This window comes from Macadamia integrifolia, chromosome 12 (assembly GCF_013358625.1).
Source record: "Macadamia integrifolia cultivar HAES 741 chromosome 12, SCU_Mint_v3, whole genome shotgun sequence".
NCBI classification, from domain to species: Eukaryota; Viridiplantae; Streptophyta; class Magnoliopsida; order Proteales; family Proteaceae; genus Macadamia; species Macadamia integrifolia.
In genome coordinates this window covers 24,666,411-24,688,968 of record NC_056568.1, presented here as the reverse complement: position 1 = coordinate 24,688,968, position 22,558 = coordinate 24,666,411, and the positions used below count along the sequence as shown (strand labels likewise).

The 22,558-nt window shown below is 37.5% G+C and overlaps 1 protein-coding gene across 1 annotated transcript in view; it reads left to right on the top strand.

Annotated features, from left to right (window-relative positions):
• Positions 1 to 6,085, top strand: part of LOC122057159 (peroxisomal nicotinamide adenine dinucleotide carrier-like) — a 9,424-nt gene extending 3,339 nt beyond the window's left edge. Inside the window, exons 6-11 of the mRNA XM_042619171.1 lie at positions 1,545 to 1,655; positions 2,476 to 2,544; positions 2,612 to 2,719; positions 2,811 to 2,879; positions 4,025 to 4,079; positions 5,692 to 6,085. Coding sequence (XP_042475105.1) covers positions 1,545 to 1,655; positions 2,476 to 2,544; positions 2,612 to 2,719; positions 2,811 to 2,879; positions 4,025 to 4,079; positions 5,692 to 5,879 — 600 coding nt within the window. The 3' untranslated portion in view covers positions 5,880 to 6,085. The remainder of the gene's footprint in view (positions 1 to 1,544; positions 1,656 to 2,475; positions 2,545 to 2,611; positions 2,720 to 2,810; positions 2,880 to 4,024; positions 4,080 to 5,691) is intronic.
• The last annotated feature ends 16,473 nt before the right edge of the window (positions 6,086 to 22,558 follow it).

Here is a 22,558-nt window from a genome sequence, read left to right as displayed (position 1 = left end):
GTGGTGTGTGGAGTGTTTTTACTAGAATAGGTTCAGTTACAACAAAGTAAAAATGGTAATTAGAAAGATTTCTTAAATATCATTTAATTTGGTGCCGCATGGCTCTTTAGCCTAGGGTTTAAAGTATCTCCGATACGTATCTCAAATTTAGCCGACCGATACAATACATGAAAATTTTTAAATTCCTTTCGTATCGATATATATCTTATGATACATACCAATATGCACTGATACACCACCGATATGATACAATACACACCGATATGTATCGATACTCTATGGAAAATATAAAACCGAGGTGAAATGTACGTTTCGAAATATATCGGTAGGTATCGGTACGTACCGATACAGTGCGCTACGGTGATATAATGGCTCAGATGGGTCATTTTTTAGAAAAACACGATTTTTTGAGGGGCTTTTATTCCAAAGTTGTTGCCAACCATATTTCTCTCTAACTAAAGTGGAAATTAAGGTTGGGAACAGGGATTTTATATTTATGGGACAACTACAAACCTTGAATTCTTAGTGCGATACCCTCAATTTAGTGTTTATGCATAATACATGTTATCAATAGTTTTTTTTAACAATTTTTTTATGCAAAAGTGTTTAAAAAAGTGTTTCCTATCCATTTATGTGCGTATCTTAACGTATCTCCGATATGATACGATACCCTCCGATATGTATCTTAATGTTGGCCAATCGATACCGATGCTTTAATCCTTGCTTTGGCCCAAATTTTGTGTATAGGTTGTCCACATCATCATCCTTATGTGGTTAGAATTTCAGACAAATCCGACATCCCCATATGTTATTACATAGGAGATGCATGGACATACATGAGAGGATATGCCATTGCATGGGAAAATATATGAATGAAGTTGAGGTTGAAAAACAAGGGGAAAAACTAAGAGATGATGGGACATATGGTTGAGTTAGCCCACTAAATTTTACAGGTGACCTATAAAGAGGTCCTAAGCTATCCAATGGTTAGCCTTCCAAATAATCGGTCCACGTGGCTAAAAAATGTTGGATGTGCGGGAAAGCATTCCTAGTCCAAGCATGCAGGAAACGCCTTGCTAAAAAGAATTTGTGTATAAATATAAATGAGGCCAACTTTGCTATTTTGAAATAACTCTGATACATGGCAGCTTGAAAATGTGTCCAGATATTCCTTAAATAATCTGTGACACGTAGCAAGTTTGAGTCCTATAACCCTAGGCCGTGTGGGAAATAGAACAACTACAGTAGTTTTTGGTTGAAGAAGAACCAATAATATTCCAGTACTGTATTTTTATATCAAAATGGCAATAGTAGCTCAAGAAAAACAGCACTGCACACAGGTAGCGCAAATATGGCTAATTCAGAGGTACCCAGCATTTTGCATGATCTGAAACCACCATACCAGCCCTTGGCATCGCTCCAAAAAATCCTGTCATTGCATGCTTCATGGCTAATGATTTGATTACGAAAAAACATTTTTCTTTATTACCAATTTAATCATCCTGATTTGATTCACATGCTTTATTTGTGTTTTTGTTTCTCAGACTCACAAAAAAGCCTCATTAAAACAAAGACCTTCAGAGAGTCTTTCAGTTACACAAGTAGAAGGAATTCTTGCTGCAGCGGAACCTCCTCCCTATGGAACTGGCCATGCTGTATGTATACAACCTGGTGATTGATATGAAAATCATTGCTTCTTGTATTTTGCAAAAGTGTCCAAGTAAAATTCAATATATTACTTTTCGAATACTTTGAATATTTTCCTCCCTATGGAACTGGCCATGCTATATGTGTACAACCTGGTGATTGATATGAAAATCATTGCTTCTTGTATTTTGCAAAAGTGTCTTAGTAAAATTCAATATATCACTTTTCAAACACTTAGTATATTTTTCTTACTGTCCAAAAGACCATCATTTGTTGTTAGCACATCAGATTATTTCCCTATGTAAGAGATGTCCTTGGTGGACCAATTTAGCGCTGGGTGTTATCTTGGAAGCTTAGTGGACATGCATCTAAGACAGTGATTTTGTTCATTCTTCTGTCGCAACTTGTAAACATAGGAGTAATTTTATGTTAACTTTGCAAGTGTCTATATTATTTGGTTAAAAATGCTTCTCTTCAATGTTGAGTTGTGGGTTATGTAGTGAATTTGCATTGTCTTGGTCCCACAGTCTCCTAATTCAGTAGGTTCACTTTTATTCTTTTTCTGCAAAATTGTTAGTACTAAGATACGGATACATGTCACCCATCTTAATAGGTACGAAGCATCATACATTTCAACCTTTGGAAACCTGAGAGACCCTAGTGCTGGAGTTGCATGGCAATTCCATACTAATATAGAAACAGACATGAGCATCACAAAATTTAGTTCTAATATTATGTTTTGCTAATAATAATACGCGGAATTTGGGAAAGAACCACTATTTAGCTTTATGTATGGAGCTTTAGACTAAATGGCTCTAATGTATACAGGTGCAAGAGGTCTATGATGAAGCAGGGGTTTTCGGTTTCTGGAAAGGCGTTTGCCCAACACTTATCATGGTAAGAAATATCTCTTATTGGCCCTGAAGAAAAGAAGGCCACTGAAATGTGCCTGGTGATATTACAGGTTAGCAATCCTTCCATACAGTTCATGTTGTATGAAACCTTATTAAAGAAGCTAAAGGCTAGGCGTGCTTCAAGAAACAAGGGAAATGACGGGGTGACTGCTTTAGAGGTGGGTTTTCACTCGAAGTTTCAATATCACCTCCTTTCCTGTTATATATTTCACAGACCATATCATCTCACTTTTGTTGAATGACTGCCAGATTTTTTTTCTTGGAGCTGTTGCTAAACTTGGAGCAACTGTTGTAACGTATCCACTCCTTGTAGTGAAGGTAACTGAGCTAGCAGAGTTAGGACTCTAGCTAAAAATCCCCTGTCAAGGCAACCTAAAATATGACCCTTGACTTGGAGTTGCAAGTCAGCTCACTATTGTGGTTGATTTATGATGATTGAGAATTATTGATTCACTGAGTTTAGTAAAACTAAACCACCTTCAACCACACCCCCCCCCCCCCCCCCCAAAAAAAAAAAGGGGCTCCTGACGCCTACTGTCAAATTGTGAGAAGGTAAGGAACTTTAAGAGGTTTCCATATGACGTTTACTTATTGTCTGGGCAATTTTCATCTTTCAAATTATAAATATTATTAAGCCTTTTTCTTTAATAAAAATAGCATACTTTTCTTCATTCTACCACAGCTCTACTAATGATTTTTTTTGAACATTGACTAAGCTATTAATTACAGTGATTCTATTTTGCTCTACAGTATATTCAGACTATTCTCTGTGTGAGATTAATGTGCTACCACTGGGCTATAGGGGGCACTTGTTAATCAAGATGTATAGCATTTCACTGTTTCATACAGTGTCACTGCTTAGGTTGCTTTGACCAGGTGGCTGGACCACAAACGGGGTTATGTTGGTCCAGCCATTCTTTTTCCTAAAAACATTGGTTAGTTGTTTGTCTTTCAGCTATTAAACTTCCCTTTAAGAGTCGCAGACATGAGTTGGCGTATCTATTTACAATTGGGTACAGCATCATTCTTTAGGACATTGACTACTGCCAGCCAGTGCTCTGTTTTTAGGTTAATGGGCTGTCTAGGTCGCTTGACGAGGCCATTGGACCATCAACTGTTTACATTGGTCCAGCCACTCTGCCCCCTCAGACATTGAAATTGATTAATAGTTTGTCCATCAGGCATTAAACTGCCCTTTAGAAGTTGGCTGATGCAAGTTGGTGTATTTATTTACAATTGCATACAGTGTTATTGTTTATACCACTAATGGTTGCCAGCCACTGCTCTGTTTTTAAAGCATTGGTTGTGGTATATTATATCAATCAGGAAATCAAACCGTAGTTGGCTGATCCAAGTTTGTATGTCTATTTGTAATTGGATATTTCTGAGTCTTGCTCGTATTTTGAAATTTGCAAGTTTTTGTGTGCTGTCTTCATTCTTCAATCATTCTATTCCTTTTGCAGTCGCGGCTTCAGGCGAAACAAGTTACTGGAGGAGACAAAAGGCATCAGTATAAAGGTCTGAAACTATACCATGGTTATCTTCTACTTAATGTAAGACTAGATTTGAAAGTTCAAACTAGACCCAAACTGCAGGAACTTTTAATCCAAGAACAACCAATAATCACCCAATATTAGACAGCTACAGCAGTCCAGAAGTAATCAGTCAACAGTCCTTGAAAACCAGAATTTTCAAACCCAGAATCTGGAATTTCTGAAAACAGAGATTACACCAACAAGTAGACTAACCAGCAACAGGAATAGAGTATTGAATAAGACACAATCAGAAACAAACACCACAGGAACAGATAAATCAAACCAGAACTCAATTCTGGACAGCAGGTTCTGAAACCTTGCAGTCGATCCCAACAACTTCAGGAAATTCAATAGCAGAATATTAAGGAGTATATAATCAACTCAGATTTCTAATTAGAAGGTCCAGTCCATCGGAGAATAAAGGCAGCAATCAACATCAACATTCAACACAGATTAGACAGCAATTCTGGGCAGAAAACTTCAATCGGCCAGAATAGGGAGAAATCCCATAACTGCTGATTCCCTGGTCTGATGAACCTCAAATTAAGGTCGAGTTGCTCTCTATATAATCTTAACACTCGATCAAAAAAAGAGAGCCATCAGATGGCTGGATTTTCAGAACAGTATTGAGGCAGCAGGAGAGAAACTTGAAATTTCTAGAACCAGAAATCAGAAGCAGTTCAGATCCCTTACCTGTTTGAAAAACCTTGCAATAACCTTGAAAATAAGAAGAAGAAAACACTTGTAGCAGATCCTCCTGGGTTTCCCATTGCAAGGAGTCGAATGGATCAAACACCACTCCCTTTTCTTTACAGTGATGGGGGGGTGATTACAATTTAGTAACTAAAAAACTAAAATGAAGATTACTAACATCTAGTTACTAAATCTGAAAAAGTAAACTAGGAAATAAAACAACTGTAATTAGAAACTAACTTATGATTGAAAATTAAAAACTAACTAGGTACTGAAATTAGAAACTAATTAACCCCATCAAAGCCCAACTAAAAAATAAACTAATGTAAAAAGGAAATTAACTAGTAATCCCGTACTCAATCTTAGAGTCCCTCTTTTAGACCCATTAAAGTGGCCCAATACACTCAAAATCTCATGGACTGTAGGCCCAACACATATACAACCCAACCCTAGGCTTATTCCTAATAATACAAGCCTATTTTGGTTATTAATCTGCATCACTACTATTTGAAGAAATTATTTTGTAGGCTATTTGGATTACCTTTGAAAAAGACCTTATCAAATGGCATCAGCTATTGTGTGGTGAACATGATGGAAGCCTATCCTCCATTTAAACAACAGAAGGTTTCCTGCTCCCTGCTTGGATATTATAGCCATCCAACATGTAGAAATCCCTACTTGCAATTTGTAATGCTAATAGAGAATTAATCCTTCACACATATTAACGAAGATTGATAATGACAATTTAGATTTACATGGAGTCACTGAGATGGCCAAATAATTTTGCCAAAGTATAGTGTGAAAACTATCATATGTTGAACTTGCTCCTCTTGAACTCATATGACTCAAGTCTCCTTTCCTTTCTCCCTCTTTGTTTGATTGTGTAATTTTCTATATGTCAGGCACTCTTGATGCAATAATGAAGATGATTCAATATGAAGGCTTGCCCGGGTTTTATAAGGGGATGAGCACAAAAATAGTACAGAGTGTGTTTGCTGCTGCTGTCCTGTTCATGATCAAGGAAGAACTTGTGAAGGGGGTTCGTCTGCTGGTGGGAAAGGATGCAAAGGTGATTAATGTAGTAAATTAAGGGAGTTAGAACTTGTTCACTTGTTGTCTTATTGTATTAGATTCATTTTATTTGACATTCTTGGTGCCCGTTGCTGGGCAGAAATACGGTACATTGGAAATGGAATGGGAAAATGAGCAGTCTAGTACCTTAGAATAAAAGGAAACTAGAATGCTTACGGATATTGGAAAGCTTTTACTAATAAAATTAGAAATATTTGCAGTTTATGATAGAAGAAAATATTATGCCCACTTAGGAAGGCATTTCTATATTCCCCTGATAGTTCCTAGTTCCTACACCCCAAATGTACACAAAATTATGCAAAAACTGGTTTTTACGAGTGTCAGGCTGATTTGGGTTATTTATTGGTTTCGTTCTGGTTTTGGTTCGGGTTTGTTTGGTTTGGTATGGTATTGGGGTCGTAATACTCCAAACCAAAGTTGGTTCAATAAGACTTAAGTTCTGTCCATGCTCTCTTTTGGTTGAGTTCGATCGATTTGTAGGTTTAGGTTAGGTTTTGACACCCTTAATCCTAGTTAGCAATTCGGCCAAATAATTCGAGAATTATTTGGCCGAATCGAATTTTTCCAAATTAAATGAAAAATTCTGACCAAATCCAAATAAAAAATAAAAATCGGTAAAATTCACGGCTTTTTCTAAAGTGAATATAAAACACGAATAAAGCATGACGAATCGGATTAAACCGAATTATTCGGTTACCATTAAACCACTTTTTATAAAAAAAAAAAAAAAAAAAAAAAAAAAGCAAAACAAGAAAACTACAAAAAAGCAAAACCGAACTTTGAAGTAGGGTTTTGGGTTTCCACTTACGGCTTGCCCATCTTTTGGTTCTGCACTTCTGCCGTTCTGCATTTGTCTTGGAGACTTGGACTCTTGCAGCTACAGGCTATCGTCTCCGTGGTTCCATGGCTTCCGCCACTGTCGTCCTCTTTCGTCTCTCAATCTCCACCGCCATATCTCTGTTTGCATCTCATTCTTGTCTACTCACCAGAGCTGGGGACGTCTATCCAATAAAAGCCTCACCACTTCTAGGTGAATTCCAAACCCTAATTCTCTCTCTCTCTCTCTCTCTCTCTCTCTCTCTCATGCCATAGATCATCTGTCATAGGAGTTTTTCTCTTATTGTATCTAACTGCCCTCTCTGTGTTAAAATTTATAGCTCATAACTGGTCAAAACCAGAGCCCTACCTCTTATAGCAACTCGGAAATTCTTGAAGAATTAGGGCTTCTTGCCGCGTCTACTTTCGGGAGAGACATCCTATCGATCGGTTTTTATGTTTTACTTTTCTTCACCATCCCCTCATGTCTCATCTCAAAATCCCTTCTTTTTTTTTTTTTTTTTTTTTTATAATTGATTTTTTTAATTGAATGAAATTTGTGGACTCATGATTTTAGTTTAACACTTTAACTACCTGCGTATAAGGCAATGAAAGACAAATGTCTTGTAAATTTCCTTTAACTACTTTAAGGTTTTTATTTCAAATCAAAAGAAAAAAAAAATTGAGTACAATAGCCTCTGTGGACTATCGAAGTAGTAAGGAGTAAGGACGGCAGACCCATATGGTATGTAGAATCTCTATGTCAAAAACAGATAAAACTTCGGGGAAGGAATTCCATGAAACAAACTCAAAAACTGAAAAACAAAATATTGATCCGGAAACCATAATTCAAGTGGAGTGGGTTTAATTTCTCCCATGATCTGTCTCAGTCTCCCTGATAACTATTTGTGGGACTGAGCATGGTTGCAGAGATGAAAACAACTACACATATTATCTCAGGGAATCTCTCCATGGCTACAAAAATGCTCAGTCTGTTGTAACTGTGCCCAACTAGAATCACCTTCTCATCTTTGGAGGGAAACATCATAAACACCATTAAGGTCTTCTTTCTTGATTCAGAAAATGATCATAAGGTGTAAATGACCCATGCTATTGTAAAGGCTATGCATGTTGGTGGGACTTGAAAACTTGATTCTTTAATTATGCAAAGGCTATTTGCTTATATAATGTAATAATTAATATGATTTATTTGTTTGTTCATATGAAATGATTTTTATGTTGTTTTTTTTTGTGTTTCAACTTTCAACAAATAGAAAAAATGGGAAGACAATAAGATATGTTTTGGCAACATGCTGAGCCACTTGATAGTTCACATTTTAAATGCAAATTTTGTGAAAAACAAGTTTATGGAGGAGTCACTCGCCTCAAGTATCATTTAGCTAAGGTTAGTGGTCATGATATTGCCCCTTGTGAGAAAGTATCTGATGATGTCCAAGCAAAAGCTCTTCTTACTATTAATTCTGAATCAAGTAGTAAAAAGCGTAAGAGTTGTACCAGTGGTGAGAGTACAGTTGATTCCTCTCTTTTGACTCCTTTAACTATGACTAGTCAAAGGCAGCCCACAATGGAGGAAATGATCCCTAAGATGGACAAACCAACTTGGGAGAAATGTTTGCGTGACTTATTTATTAAAAATAACATTTCTTTCAATGTTGTTCAATTGGATGCTTTCATCAAGTTTGGGAAGTGCACAGCCCGTTATGGTCCTAGTGCTCCTATTCCAAGTTATGGAACTCTTTGTGGAAGAATAATCCCTGAAGCAAGAAAGGACCATGAAAAATACGCTGAAGAAGTAATATTTTCTTGGAAAGAAACTGGTTGAACAGTTATGTCTAATTCATGAACTGACTTGAAGAAGCGATCTTTTCTTAACGTGATTGCTTATTCCCCTGGTAGTGCTCTCTTTTTTAGGTCATAAGAGTATTCTCATGCTAGATTGACTGGTCCTTATATATTTGCTATTCTTGACAAAGAGATTCAAAGTGTTGGCCAAATTTTAGTGGTTCAGATAATTTCAAACAATGCAGCCAATTATTCCAGTGCACTTGATATGCTTATTGGAAAGTATCGTTGGTTGTTTAAGACTCGATGTGCAGCCCATGGTATCAATCTAATGTTGAAGGACATCTATGAAAAGGTTTTTTGGGTTCAAGAAATTTTTGATGATGCTAAAAGAATTATTGACTACTTGTACAAGTCAATAATTGTCTTATCGTTGATGAGGAGTTTCACAAACAAGGATCTAAAATATCCTTGCAAAACTAGATTTACTTCAAACTTTTTAATGCTTCAGTCAATTGTTGAAGTGGAAGAGAAGCTTAGACTCCTAGTTGCATCAGCTGAGTGGAGTCTAAGAAATTCTACATTTATTGAAGCAGATAGAATAGTGTACATTATTCAAAAGGAGTCGTTTTGAAATGATTCAAAAGAGATTTTGAGATTTATGGAACCAATCATTCAAGTTCTTCGTTTGGTTAATGGTGATGGGGCTACATCAGGATATTTGTATGAAGCAATGGAAAGAGCAAGAGAGGTATTGGAGAAGCTTTATAAGGTTGACCATCGGTATGATCAAATTTTGAAAATATTTGATAATAGAAGGGATGAAAACATTTTAGGTACCATTTACTATGCAGCTGTTGTTTTCAACCCTGCTTATTTTTTCAGTGAAAGGTTTAAAGAGATTCCTCAATTGAAAGAAGCAACAAATTTCATTGGTGAGATATTTTTTCTACAAGATAAGAGGAGAGAATATTATGGACAATTGGCAGTATACCACATGAAGTCTAGCACCATTTTTACTCCCAGTGCCAAGACGAAGATAGAAACTAGTCATCCTCGTAACTATAATAATTACTTTCTCTTTAAAAATTTTAGTTTATTCTTTCTTGTGTAAAAATTACTTATCATTTAAAATTGTATATATGTATATATATATATATATATATTTTAACCAATGACAGAGGTTTGGTGGCATATGCAAAGTGATGTTATTCCTGTCTTACAGAAGTATGCCATTCGAATATTGAGCCAACCATGTAGTTTTTCGTCCTATGAGAAAAATTAGAGTGCCAAAGATGTAGCACAAATAAAAAAGATGAATAGATTGTCAGCAGCGATGTTAGATGATTTAGTCTACATCAGAATGAATTCATTGATGATGGAAAAGAGTGGTGAACTTGAACAGAAAAACATGTTGCCTATTAATCTTAACAGTATTAGAATCAATGATTTTGATCAGAGCATTAAAGATGTTGATAAAGAGCTAGAGAGATTGTTGGATGATGTGGATGATAGCATCGTTGAAGACTTGCTATTTGGTGCAAGTGCTAGTTTTACTGAGAGCGAGACTCAACCCCCAGATAGTATTATATGATTTAGTTAAGTACTTAAGTTGTGGTGATGTAATAACTTTTGTTATGCTTTTGTGGATGTTTTGCTTTATTTAAAATAGTTTTTCCTTTTAAGCATGGATGATGGAATCATGGAACTACGTGAGTGATGGATTGAATGATGTGATTTTGAACTTTTATGTACCTACAGGACAATTGCTTTAGAAATTGGATTACTGTAACCACTGTTTCCATCATTCAATGACAGGTGTACATATCAAGTTAATTACTTGATAAATAAAAAGATACAATAAATTGTAAAAATAACGCCCAAATTTTTTGCCCAACTTTTATTTTTGTAATCGAATAATTCCCAAATTTGAATCCGAATCCAATTTTTATTTTGTCCACTTTTTTTACCAAACCCTTAAATTAACCAACCGAATTATTCCGAATAATTCTCCACTCGAATAATTTCCGAATCCGAATTATCTAACTAGGCCCTTAATTCAGATACTAGAATATTTTTTTTTATCTTTTATTTATTTATTATTTTTTATGAAATAAAGATAATTCAATTAAGAGGAAACTTGTTAAATACATCCGTCCCAAGGAGTTATTTACAACCTTTCCTTTCTATTCATAATTTGGCTTGCCATCTTAGCCAACAAAATTACCATATCCGATGTTGGTTTTATATTTATTTTTTAAGTTATAGCAACTGTAGGGGTGGAAAATATTGTTTTTGAATAAATAAACAAAGGGCAAATGTGTTTTTGTCCAGGAGTGCTCTTGCTCCTAGGCACAGGGGTGCGTGAACTTATGAGGGGCACAATGGTCATTTTATACCCCTTGTGTCTGTGGCATAGGGGTCGCTCCCAGACAGAAAATCGTTCCATAAACAAAGTAGGGAGATAGAGAGGGAAGTAACCGGTTAAAAGGTGAGAATTAAGAGTAATTTGGTCAATTTTAAACAACAGGGGAGATAAAGAGGTAAGACTTTACTATTTTGGGGGAATTAGAGGTGGAACATCTGATAGAGATTTTGAGTAAATAAGGGATAAGTTCAATGGAGTGAGAAATTTTTCGAGATATTTTTTTTTTTTTAGGGGGAAGAAAACAAGGTTTAAGAAAATAGGATAGTAACGCCCTTTCTTTTTTCTCACTAAAAGATCGTTTGTTAAAAAAAAATGAACAAATACAACCTGAAATAGCCAGAAACACCAACAATAAAGCTTGGATAGATCCTTCTACCTTTGGCATTGCCATCAGCAAAAGGGACTATCTAGCACTCTCAAGGAACAAAAAATCAACTAGTAAAACAATATCTTGGCCGAAGTTGTGCATCTTGAGCAAGCTCCATTTGCACTGATGGGGTAAGGTCCACCATCACAGAGGAGAGATCTCTAACTTTGTAGTTTATTTCGCAAGAACATCTGCAACTGGGTTTGTTTCTCTAAAGTAGTGAGTGATTTTCACTCGGTAAAAGCAAGGTATGATTGAAGAGAAATCCAAAACTACTGCACAAACCATGGAAACCATGGAACAAACCACCTCACTACTGAAGTGGTAACAACAACATAATCATATTCTACCCATAGCTTCTGCATACCCAACTGGATGCTTCCAATTCTTTTCAAAAGAAGGGCAGTGGGAATGGTTCAGCTTAGTTAACGATTGAGCAATCACGGTAAGGCAAGACCCTCGTATCAACTCACCCTCTCGGATAGGATCAACAAAAAGGAACCTAGCAACCAAGAAATGGCTGCGCTAGCTGATTGTAGACCACTCTCTCTCGATAGTCAAGCTGTTCGTAGACCACCTGATTTACAACTAGCATGTGGTCGAGCTGATCTTAGAGCACCATGCGCTAACATAGCAAGAAAAGCACCAACACCCCAACTATAAACGGGCATGCTAACGCGTCAAATCCATACAAAAAGCATAAATGCTGCAAACTCAACCTCAAAGTCTGTCTTAATTCCAAGGAAATTCCTAAAAGAATAGACAACACAAGACTGATCATTACAAATGATCACACCAACACCAAAATTTTCCGGATTCCCCAACGAACATCCATTCACATTAAGTTTCATCCACTCTAGTAGAGAAGGACGGACACCATTGTGCCTTCGAGGGGAGAGATGAATACCTATCATTCTAGACTAGATAAGGTCATCAACGGAGGAATTCTGATTTTTAAAATTAATCGATAGAAGTTTGATTTCACTTTTAATCAAACTCCAAATCTGGAGATAATTAAAAGGAACACAAAGTTCGGCAGAACATTATGGTTCTCATACTTGGAAAATATAGGATTCATGAAATTAAAAGCGAAGATATCACACATTCCCACCCCCTCCCCCACAAAAGTTATATATAGAAAATTAATTTGGTTTCCTAAATAGAAAGAAACCAACACCTCTCTATCCCTCTAACTCTCTTATGCCATTGCGATGTCCACTTCCAATATAATATTTAAAATGCTTTAAATTTTCAGTTAAATATATTCACTAATATGTACCCAAGGTGTAAAATAAATCATATTTTTTCTAATACAACAGTTATTATGCTTTGGTCCCTCCACTTGAACAATTTCACATAACAATTTTTCAGAACATGGTAAAATTACTATCTATCATCCTAGACCATTGTAATTATGTGCACAAAAAATATTTTCCAATGATTGGACGAATGAAAATATTTCAAATACATTTATAAAATACAGGCTAGGGTTCTTTGAGCCCACATAGTAGTAGGCTACGCCCAGACAGTTTAATTTTTTATTCAATTTATTTTTAAAATGAAAAATAATGAAATAATAATGCGTCTAGGCATAGCCTACGCTATATGCTCACGGACACTTTTCCTATAAAATATTTATTGATATACTAATTTCAAAACTTTTTATAAATTATTTACAAAACTTGTTATCGAATCCCCATTTTGTCCAATCATGTATAGATATGCTCTCTTTGATATTTTTCTTATAGGAAGTGGATTTTATGTTGAGTATGTCTTTCTTACATAACTTGTTACCATGAGTCCACGTGCTAATATATGGTCCAAGAGATACCAATCGTAAGTACACCAAAACCTATAATGCCTCAACTGCTATGGTAGGAACTTCTCAGGGCAAGGGACCCATCGTAAGCTACCCATGAGAATCTTATTGCTTAAACATCCGATGGTATACCACTTAAGATTCTCATGTGATCCAGTCCAATGTAAACTCATACTTGTGTCTAGTATCATCATTCCACAAGACTCATAATGTGACGATTCTATGAACCGAATGCCCAATAAGGACAGCTATGGCCCATTAATATCATGCATAATAAAATAAATTAATTAATTTAAGGGATTGAGTTCTTTGAACGGCTGTGTAGCGTACGTTAATGCTCTCTCTCTCTCTCCTACAATTGGGGCAGATTTATCAAAGAATAAGTTCTAAATCCATTGAAAGGTTCTTTTTTTCATTCATATAAAGAAAGAAAAGAAGAAAGGTTATGAATCTTTGGCTATATGTCATTTCATATGAAAAATGAGAGAGATAACATGGAGAGGCACTAGTGTATGCTACAAAACCCAACATCATTCGTTTCCCCTTAATTTAATTATAAGATTTGATGGACACTCTCGATAAAAGTTTCTAAACTTAGGCAACAATACATTTGAAAGATTCCCCAATTCATCAGTGAATTCCCATGTCTTTGTATTATTGTGTGTAAGGATAGCAACCGGACCTTCCTCGGTTAATCAACTGGGGGTTGGTTCCCTACTTTTTTTTTCTGACAGTTCCTATCAAGGGCCCATGGGCCAACTAGGTTGACAGCCCAAAGGCATCCCAACTCAAGGAAGGGCGGTTAGCAGGGGCAAGAGGGGGGATTCGAACTCCAGATATGCCAGATGGAACGCTGCTTTGATAAACAATTCTTAGCAACTGCACTAGGCAGCTGTTGTCGGTTCCCTACATGAAACAAGTGAAATTGCCATATTTTGTTTGGGGGCACTGACACTGCTTCTCGTGCCACTTCTCCCGTTCTCCGCACCTGGGTTAATACTCAGTTTAGATTCCTAATTTTCCTCGAGCTGAACTCCACAGATCAACACACACTACGGTAAATTGGGGTATCTTCCCGACAACCGAATCCTCCTTTAGAGAGAGAGAGAGAGAGAGAGAGGGTCTTGTCCGCACACAACATTCATCAATTTTTTTTTATTTTTGGCGGTAGGATGGGGGTGATTGGGGGGGACAAATTGGGTGTCTACATTGTGCTAAGATCAAACTCTTTCTGAAGATCTATACGAAAAGGGTTAACAAATTTAAAGAACATGCCCATCGACTTTCCAAACAAGAAGCTAATGGTTCCATCCCTGATCTAACCTTACTGGTTAGATCCCAAATAGTGTTGGCAACATGAATGACTTGGAGTCCTTGGACAAGTTTTAATTTCACAGGAGAGATCCCATTATCACCAACTTCGTTAAACCATCTAATCTTGAATTTGTCCTACAACGAGTGGGAGGATTCCAAAGGAAACCACTGCAGAACATTGAGCATAGACGGATTACCTCATATTGGAAATGCTTGTTTCATGGGGTTGTGGTTTTGGGGACTCTGGTGCTTTACCTCTATGATGAGATAAAAATGACAATGTTTAGAGTACATACCAGGCAATCATGGACAATGTGGTATTGAGAATCATTCAAGCGTGCAACTATTGGAATTTTTTGACGAAAATGTAATCCATGCACCACACAAGTTGTTCATAAGTTTTGTTTATTAAATTACATATTTGACTAATCATAGTTTGTACAATAAATTGAATATACATCTCATACCAATTACTTGGAACAATAGCCAGATATACAACAGATTTCAGCTGCCAACTTGCGTATATAAACAGTACAAAACAAGTCATTCTTTAAGTTGAAGACCTCATGAACTTTGATGTCCCCTGGGGACTACCATGTTTGCTTGGAACTCCAGCTGCATACACATATTGCATCTAGCCTCGAGTGAATTTGGTGGTGTTCTGAAGAACAGTGAAAAGAAAAAGTCTGCCAAGAAAATAGACAAATATAGAGAGCACAATCTGTGCACTGCCCAAGGGGGCCCAAAGGCTCATCACCGAGATTTACAGTCATAAGATGGAGTTCATGCTGACAAAGCAGAAAGGTTGGCAGTCATTGGTGATGGTGTCAAGGGCAACAAATCAAGCTCTAGCTTAATGGCTGACAAGAACAATATGTCAGATGCTTCAAACAACAATGAAGAGGAATAGAAGATGCTGTACTTCCTATCCAATGCTCGCCCGCAGCGGGAGAAAAGACTCTTCTTCCTTGCCTCCAATGAATACAGTCAGCTCTGCCGGCATGACTACCAGTTTCAACCACTCTTGTAGCTCTTCACCTTCCACTTTCTCTTTCTCTTCGTATGGGGTAATCATCAGAATAATACAAGTATCAGAAAAGAATCAGAAACTTCTCCAGGGGGCTTAGCCAAGAGCTGTGTTTGAACTTTTTTGTAATAAAGCATATCCTTATAATAGTAATTATAATATCTTAAGCATAAAGAGTAACTACAAATTATAATATATTGAAGATACTGTTGTCATAGGTATGGCTGTAAGTCTAAGTACCACCTAAGTCAGGAAACTATGCTGTTGCATAAATATCTACATTAATTTAGTACCACCAATCCTATTGCATTACAGTTCCTAACTGAGTGCATAGCACATATCAGGTGCAACAATGGTAGTCCTGCTACTACCTGAAGCATGGGAAGACCCAGTCTATGATATATAAATACAGCGCACAATATTTTCTAGCTGAATCATCCAACCAGGGCAAACTGGAAAACCACCAATACCATATAAAGAACTCCTATAAAAAGAGATCCTTCTCCATTAGGCATTTGCTTGTCTGCAGACGGTCCAAAAAGGATCAATAGCTCCATTAATGTTGTCAGAGTATGTTAGCTGTTGGCCTAGCAATCAAAAATACATCTTGGACACTTCGGATGATTAAGAAGACGTACCAATTGGAACAGGCAAATAAAATTAACCATAGGATTGTAAAGAGACTAACCACCCATCCATATCTCATGTCATAGGCAAGCCCAAATATCATATAATGCACATTTTTGGCTGGACCAGCTTGATCTATCTGGTCATCCAAACCAAGATGAACCAGGTCCCGACCTTGTTCTGGTCTATTTGGATAGTTAGATATTTATTTTGAATTATCTCGTAATCTTTTTTATTGGAAGTTCTAGATAGAGTAGATATGTAGAAGTATTATTTCAGTCCCTTATTTGAGTAGTTTCCGATTTTGTTTATTTTCTAATTCTCCTGCGAAACCTTCTCCATTCTCTTCTTCTTCCTAGCACTTCTATTTTCTCTTCCCTTTATTTGCAGGATATCCCCTCATGCCAAGCCAGTTCAGCCACGTATCTGCATCATTATGACAAAGCCATTTTCATGGACCAGACTGACCTAAGCCTGCAGGTTAGCTGGCATCCCAATTTGAGTGAATTGAGGCCAACAAAATGGAATGATTACTTACTCAAAGAAACCAGGTATATGAAATTTGTCACCCCATCCCACCCCACCCCCGTAAAAAAAGGACCAAAAAACAAAAGGATGGAAGAAGAATCATGCACCCATTTTATGGACCATGAAACACACTTTTCTTTTTGCCCTCTTTCCAATTATTGCACAGTTCTTTTACACTTGAATTCTTGAAAGAGGAAAACTGAGCTTCTCATTTTCTTCTTGCCCTCTATCTTCAGTATGGCTATGGAGGGGAACGCTAGGGGGCAGTGGAATTCCTTAAGGACCAAAGGGAAAAATTCTCTATATGAAGAAAATAAAGGTATGAAAAGGATGGCGTGACTTGGGATTATAGATTAAAGCTCTAGATACCAAACCAAAATAGATCCCACGTGTTTTAACAGTGAATGGTCCAGCAAATATGATGCTTCATGTTTTCATTTGGAGTGACATGGGTGATGCCTACAGGAATTTTTCAGTGCTTTGAGACCAAGCATGGATCAATGGTTGAACCAGTTGACAAGGTACCTAATTCTAAACAAAAGTTCAGCCCAAACAACTGAACTTCCAAACCATAACAATGATGCAGTAGCATTATTGTGGCTGGACTGGCATGAGCAAAAACCAGAACCCAACCAGGCTTTTGGTCCAGTAAGAGTTGGAATGGAATTTATTTGTTTCTTATTGTAATTGCATTTTTATTTTAGGGGGAGTGACTATACATTAGCACTGTTTGATGGAATCTTAAATACTAACATCTTATTGAGTGTCGATCTACTCTGCATGTCAGCAATTCAACCTGATTATTGTTTCCACCCATTCTCTCCACCATTATTATACCCACTTTCTCCTCTCTCTCTCTCTCTCCCTCCCTGCTGGCCACTAGCACTCCCTGCCCTCTCTCTCCCTGCAACATCTACAGTAAGAATGACAAGCTCTGTTTCTCGCCATTCCCCCAAATAAATCACAAGACCTTAAGATATCCAATGATGAGATTTAAGGACCAAAACAAAAATTCCAAGCTTTACATTGACAGACAGTTGAGGACAAGAAGAAAGGGTTGGCAACAGTTACCTCTTATTGTCTCCAATAGTTGTGTTTGGTCTGACTACATGTGATGCAGGGCTGAAGGTTTATTCGAGAAGGCACAAGGACAAGGGGCATTGGACAGCCCCTAATTGGCCGACGATTGTTCATTTAAAATAAACCCATCATGGGTCTTTAAGTCACAGTTTCATAAGTCTGTTTTGGGTCCATATGGGTTATGTTAAGCCACTTAAGTCCAGTAGAGGCCTGCCCACCTGTTTATGTTTTAACTTAAGCCCATTAGGACTTAAGTTAGAGGCTTTAAAACCTAGTAACAGTGATTCTCTTTTACGGTCCTTCATTTTTACCACTTTCTATATCTTGTACTGGTTTTTGGAAGTTATTAATAAAAGATATACGGGAGGAGGATATTGAAGCCTGTCTCAGACGATAGTCTCATATCTTGGAGAACCAATTTGATTTAATGCCAAGTAAATCCACAAAAGAAACTTTAGCTACCAAGGAGGCTCATGGAGAGATATAGAGCCAAAAAGAAGGATCTCCATAAATGGTCTTTATTGACCTAGAAAAAGCCTATGACAAAGTCCCTAGATATTTAATCCGGCATGTTCTAGTGAAGAGAGGGGTCTTGAGTAAATATGTGAACATAATTAAAGATATGTATGATGCCGTGGTGACTAGTGTGAGATCTACGGGAGGTCAATACAATGAATTCCCAATTACGATTGGGTTACATCAAAGATCAGCCTTAAGCCCTTATTGTTTGCACTTATCATGGACAACTTAACCAGAAGCATCTAAGACGAGGTCCGTGGTGTATGCTCTTCAACGATGATATTGTTTTGATGAATGAGACCAAAGAAGGGATTAATGCTAATTTGGAACTATGGAGATCAACGTTGGAACCAATAGGTATTAAGATTAGTAGATCAAAGATGAAGTATATGATATGTAACTTTAGTCACAGTATAATGGATAGTGATATGGTGAAAATTGAGGAGTGAGAGGTACCCGCAAAGTGATTTTTTTAGATATATGGGGTCAACCATAAATAAAGAAGGGGAAATAAAGGGTGATGTTTCACAGAGAATTAAAGTTGGATCGATGAAATAGATGAATTAAAGTCTGGATTCTAAAGATGACGAGTCATACCGTCTCCATTGTAGCCTTGAAGGTGGAAAATCAGAAAGTTCATTACCACCTATGGACATTTGTTCGAATTCTGGTTTTGGCATGTTGTATCACTCTTTGGGGGATGACTTGTGAAGTGAGATGTGATGGCCATGAAGGAAGGGCAGAGGGTGAAGCAGGAGCGGCGACAGGGAGGGGGGAGATGGGGTTAAAGGGGGCGGTGGAGGGCATGGGTTTCAACCCTAGAGATGAAGGATTTTTCAGTAGGGGAGAGAGAAAGGTAGAGAGAGGGGAGAGGGGACATGGGGGTGGGAGGAGCAGTGGGGGGTGGCATGGTTCGAAATCTCGCCGAAATTTCGCAATTTCGGTATTTTGGCAAAATTTCTATATCGTTTTGGTATCTCGTCCATATCGATACATTCCATGTGTTATAAATACCATATCTCGGTCGAAATTTCGACTCTGCCTGGCCTATCTTGGTGGTTTCGGTTCCATTTGCATATTTTGAAGGAAAAACACTCCAAGTCTCCAACAAACCTCCAATTAGCCACATCATCACACGTTTTGACTTCCATTGGACTCCTACAAGATCTACAAATTCAAAGCTTAGGAAAGGTAAAGTTCTTTCTCCAAAACCAAGTAAAATTTTCAGAACAATTCAACGGTTGCTGCCAAACAAAAGTGCAACTCTAAAACAATGTCATGTTCTAATATTATTGCATTTTTATGTTCTAAACATGTTTTTTAACTTTAAAATAAGTTACCCACCAAGTTTTAGGTTAAAATATAGCCGTTTGACCACTGAAACAAACAAAAAAAATACACCTTTTCGACCGAAATTTCACCAAAACGAAACTTCAGTTTCTGAACCCACCGAAACACCAAAACGAAACCAAATTTCGAACCTTGGGGGGTGGGCGGAGCAGCACTGGTGATGAGAGAGAGTAGCTGCAGTGGAAAAAATAGGGTTGCAACAACAGACAGGATGAACGGCTAAGATGTGGAGCGAGGGGGATCCGACAATCAATAATATGCTAGCGTGTAAAATTCCATTTTATCCTACTAGTGTGCACATCATTTTCCCTTTGTTTTATTATAGAGTTGGATACATGTAGGAGATTTGATTGAGTTGTTTAATTTCCCAGTTTGAGAAATATTTGTTTAAGAAGATTCTATTTTATAAGGAGTTGTTATTTTCTTTATATACAACTGTATATAGGAGTGTAATGAACTTTTGAGTTTGGGTTTCGTTCTTCATGGTTGTGGAGTTGTGCGTATGACCAAGTTGGTTGACTATTTTCTCCTTCTCTCTTCTAATTCCTACAGTTCTTCTTCCTCTGTTCTCCTTGCTCTTCTTTCCTTTATTGCTTCTCTTCTCCTTACATTATATTCTGTTTTCATTATTTTTTAATTTCTTTTTATTCCCCGGTTCTTCGTGAGCGGTAGTAGTACCCCAATAATTGAGTATCGAACTCCCTCGTCTCTCTTTTGTTCGCCTTGAAATTTGGGACCTAGATTACTCATTCACAGGTTGTTCAAAACCCCAAGACCCAAACCCGAAAGTATGTTCTACATTGAAAAGCAAACCTGCAAACCTGGCTGGTTCCTGGACAACTGCAAGGCCTTACTTCAGAAATCTATTATTAGATGTCAGGTAGAAGGTTTAACAGTCCAATAGGTTAGGAATCTTCCATTGATATTTCAGCTCAAACAAAGCTTGTTTGAAGGAGAACTTCATCCCGGAAGCTAACCTGCTCACCTGCCTCTCTACTCTGTCAAGAGGTCGAAGACAATCTTCTTTCCATAATTACAACAACCTGACTTTTTAATATTACATACAAGGCCATATATTCTTATTTTGTTTCTGTTTAAAATTCACCCTCATTTTTTTAATTCCAAGAGGCACAATCTCTTCAACTTGTATCTACAGTTCAGTCCTTCACTTATTTACTTACTCCCAATTGCCCTGGACTATTCCAGAAATTACAAAATCACCCTTATATTCTTAACTTGATTCAGTTATCAATCTTGTGGGCCCACAGTCCAAAGCAAGGTTTTGGAACCTGGGGTTGCATTAATCACTTGAACATTATTAACCTGTCAATTAAATATAGAATATATGTGCTATATTTGAGTGTTAAATTTCTGTTTATATGTTCCAGTGAGAGTTTGAAACCTCAACCTCCAAGCAATGTTAGATTTAAATGATGCATCTTGCCATTGCATCATTAACCCAAATCATGCTACAGGTAAATTTTATTTAATTTGGAAAAGGTCATTGCCTGAGACAAAGGTGGAAGCTCTTCCAGATCGTTTCTTCCATGTAGACTAACCATTAGGTCATTTTGACCACTGGATAAATGGGGGATCCCCTAGACATCGAAACAAAAGATTATTTTACAACATGTTAGGTTTTTAGCTATGTTTTACCATGATAAGATTCATGAAATTTTGTGAATTGAGAAAAACTCCAGCATTTGAAAATTGAAAATCGCCCCTACAACCAAAAATCCAGTTTCTGTTCTTAGACTGGGGGTTGACATTTTATCCTTTTGGAATTTGATTTTCAAAACTATTTTTATTGGATTCAAATAGGGGGTATTTTCTTATTTATGAATAATCTCTTAAAGTGAATAAAAGAAATATATATATATATATATAAACATTTACTGCCTAAGCGACGCCTTGACAATTATGGCTGAAAATAACCCCAAGGGGGTTGCTTAGTTGGCAAAAACCGACACCTCAAAACTCAAAATTAAGAGGTCATAAGTTCAACTCTCCTTGGGACCTAAAAAAAAAAAACTATAGCTGAAAATGACCTTTGGGTAGTTACATAGTTTTTAAGGCGCTGGTAAGGCGACTAGGCGTTGGTGCGGTCCAATAGGGGTAAGGCAATCAGCCGACTCAGGGGTAGTGTAAAAGGCGACCGCCTTTTACACTAAGGCGCTGAAAGGCGTGTAAGGCGACGCCTTACAGCGCCTTGGTGTTCAAGGCGGTCGCCTTATGTGTTGGATATTTAAAAAATAAAAAAAATTTGTTTTTCTAAAGATTCCAAATTACATATTATTATTGGGACGTGTATAAAATCTGATGCACATGTGATGCATTGGATCAAAAATCATATAAAAACTAAAAACCCTTACCATAAAAAAAAGAAAAAGAAAAAACCCAATCAAAAGTTCAAAACCGTGTGCCTCTCTTATTCTCTCTCTCTCTCTCTCTCTCTCTCTCATTCTCTCTGAGTCATTTGCCTCCAAAACTCAAAACCCCAAGCCCCAACGTCCGACGAGGCGACGATCATCCTCCGGCGACTTCTCTTCTCCTCCGACAGACTTCGGCGACATCCGGCGACAACCGGCGACATCCGGCGGCATCTCCATCTTCTTCGACAGCCTTCGAAGCCTTCGGCGAGCCTTAGACAGACTTCGACAGCCATCGGCGGCATGTCCTTCTCCTTCGACGGCCTTCGACAACCTTCGGCGAGCCTTCGATAGCCTTCGGTGACATCCGGCGAGCCTTCGACAGCCTTCGGTGACATCCGGCGAGCCTTCGACAGCCTTCGGTGACATCCGGCGACACCTTCGACAGACTTCGGCGTCATCTCCTTCGCCGGCAGCATCTCCTTCGACAAACTTCACTTCGACAGCACTTTGTAAGTTAATTTTTTTTTTTCTCTCTTTTCTTCTTTCTTCTCCCTGCTTGTTCCTTCTGCGTATGATTTTTTTTTTCTTTGTGACTGTGTTGGCTGCTGTTGTAACTTTGTAAGTGAA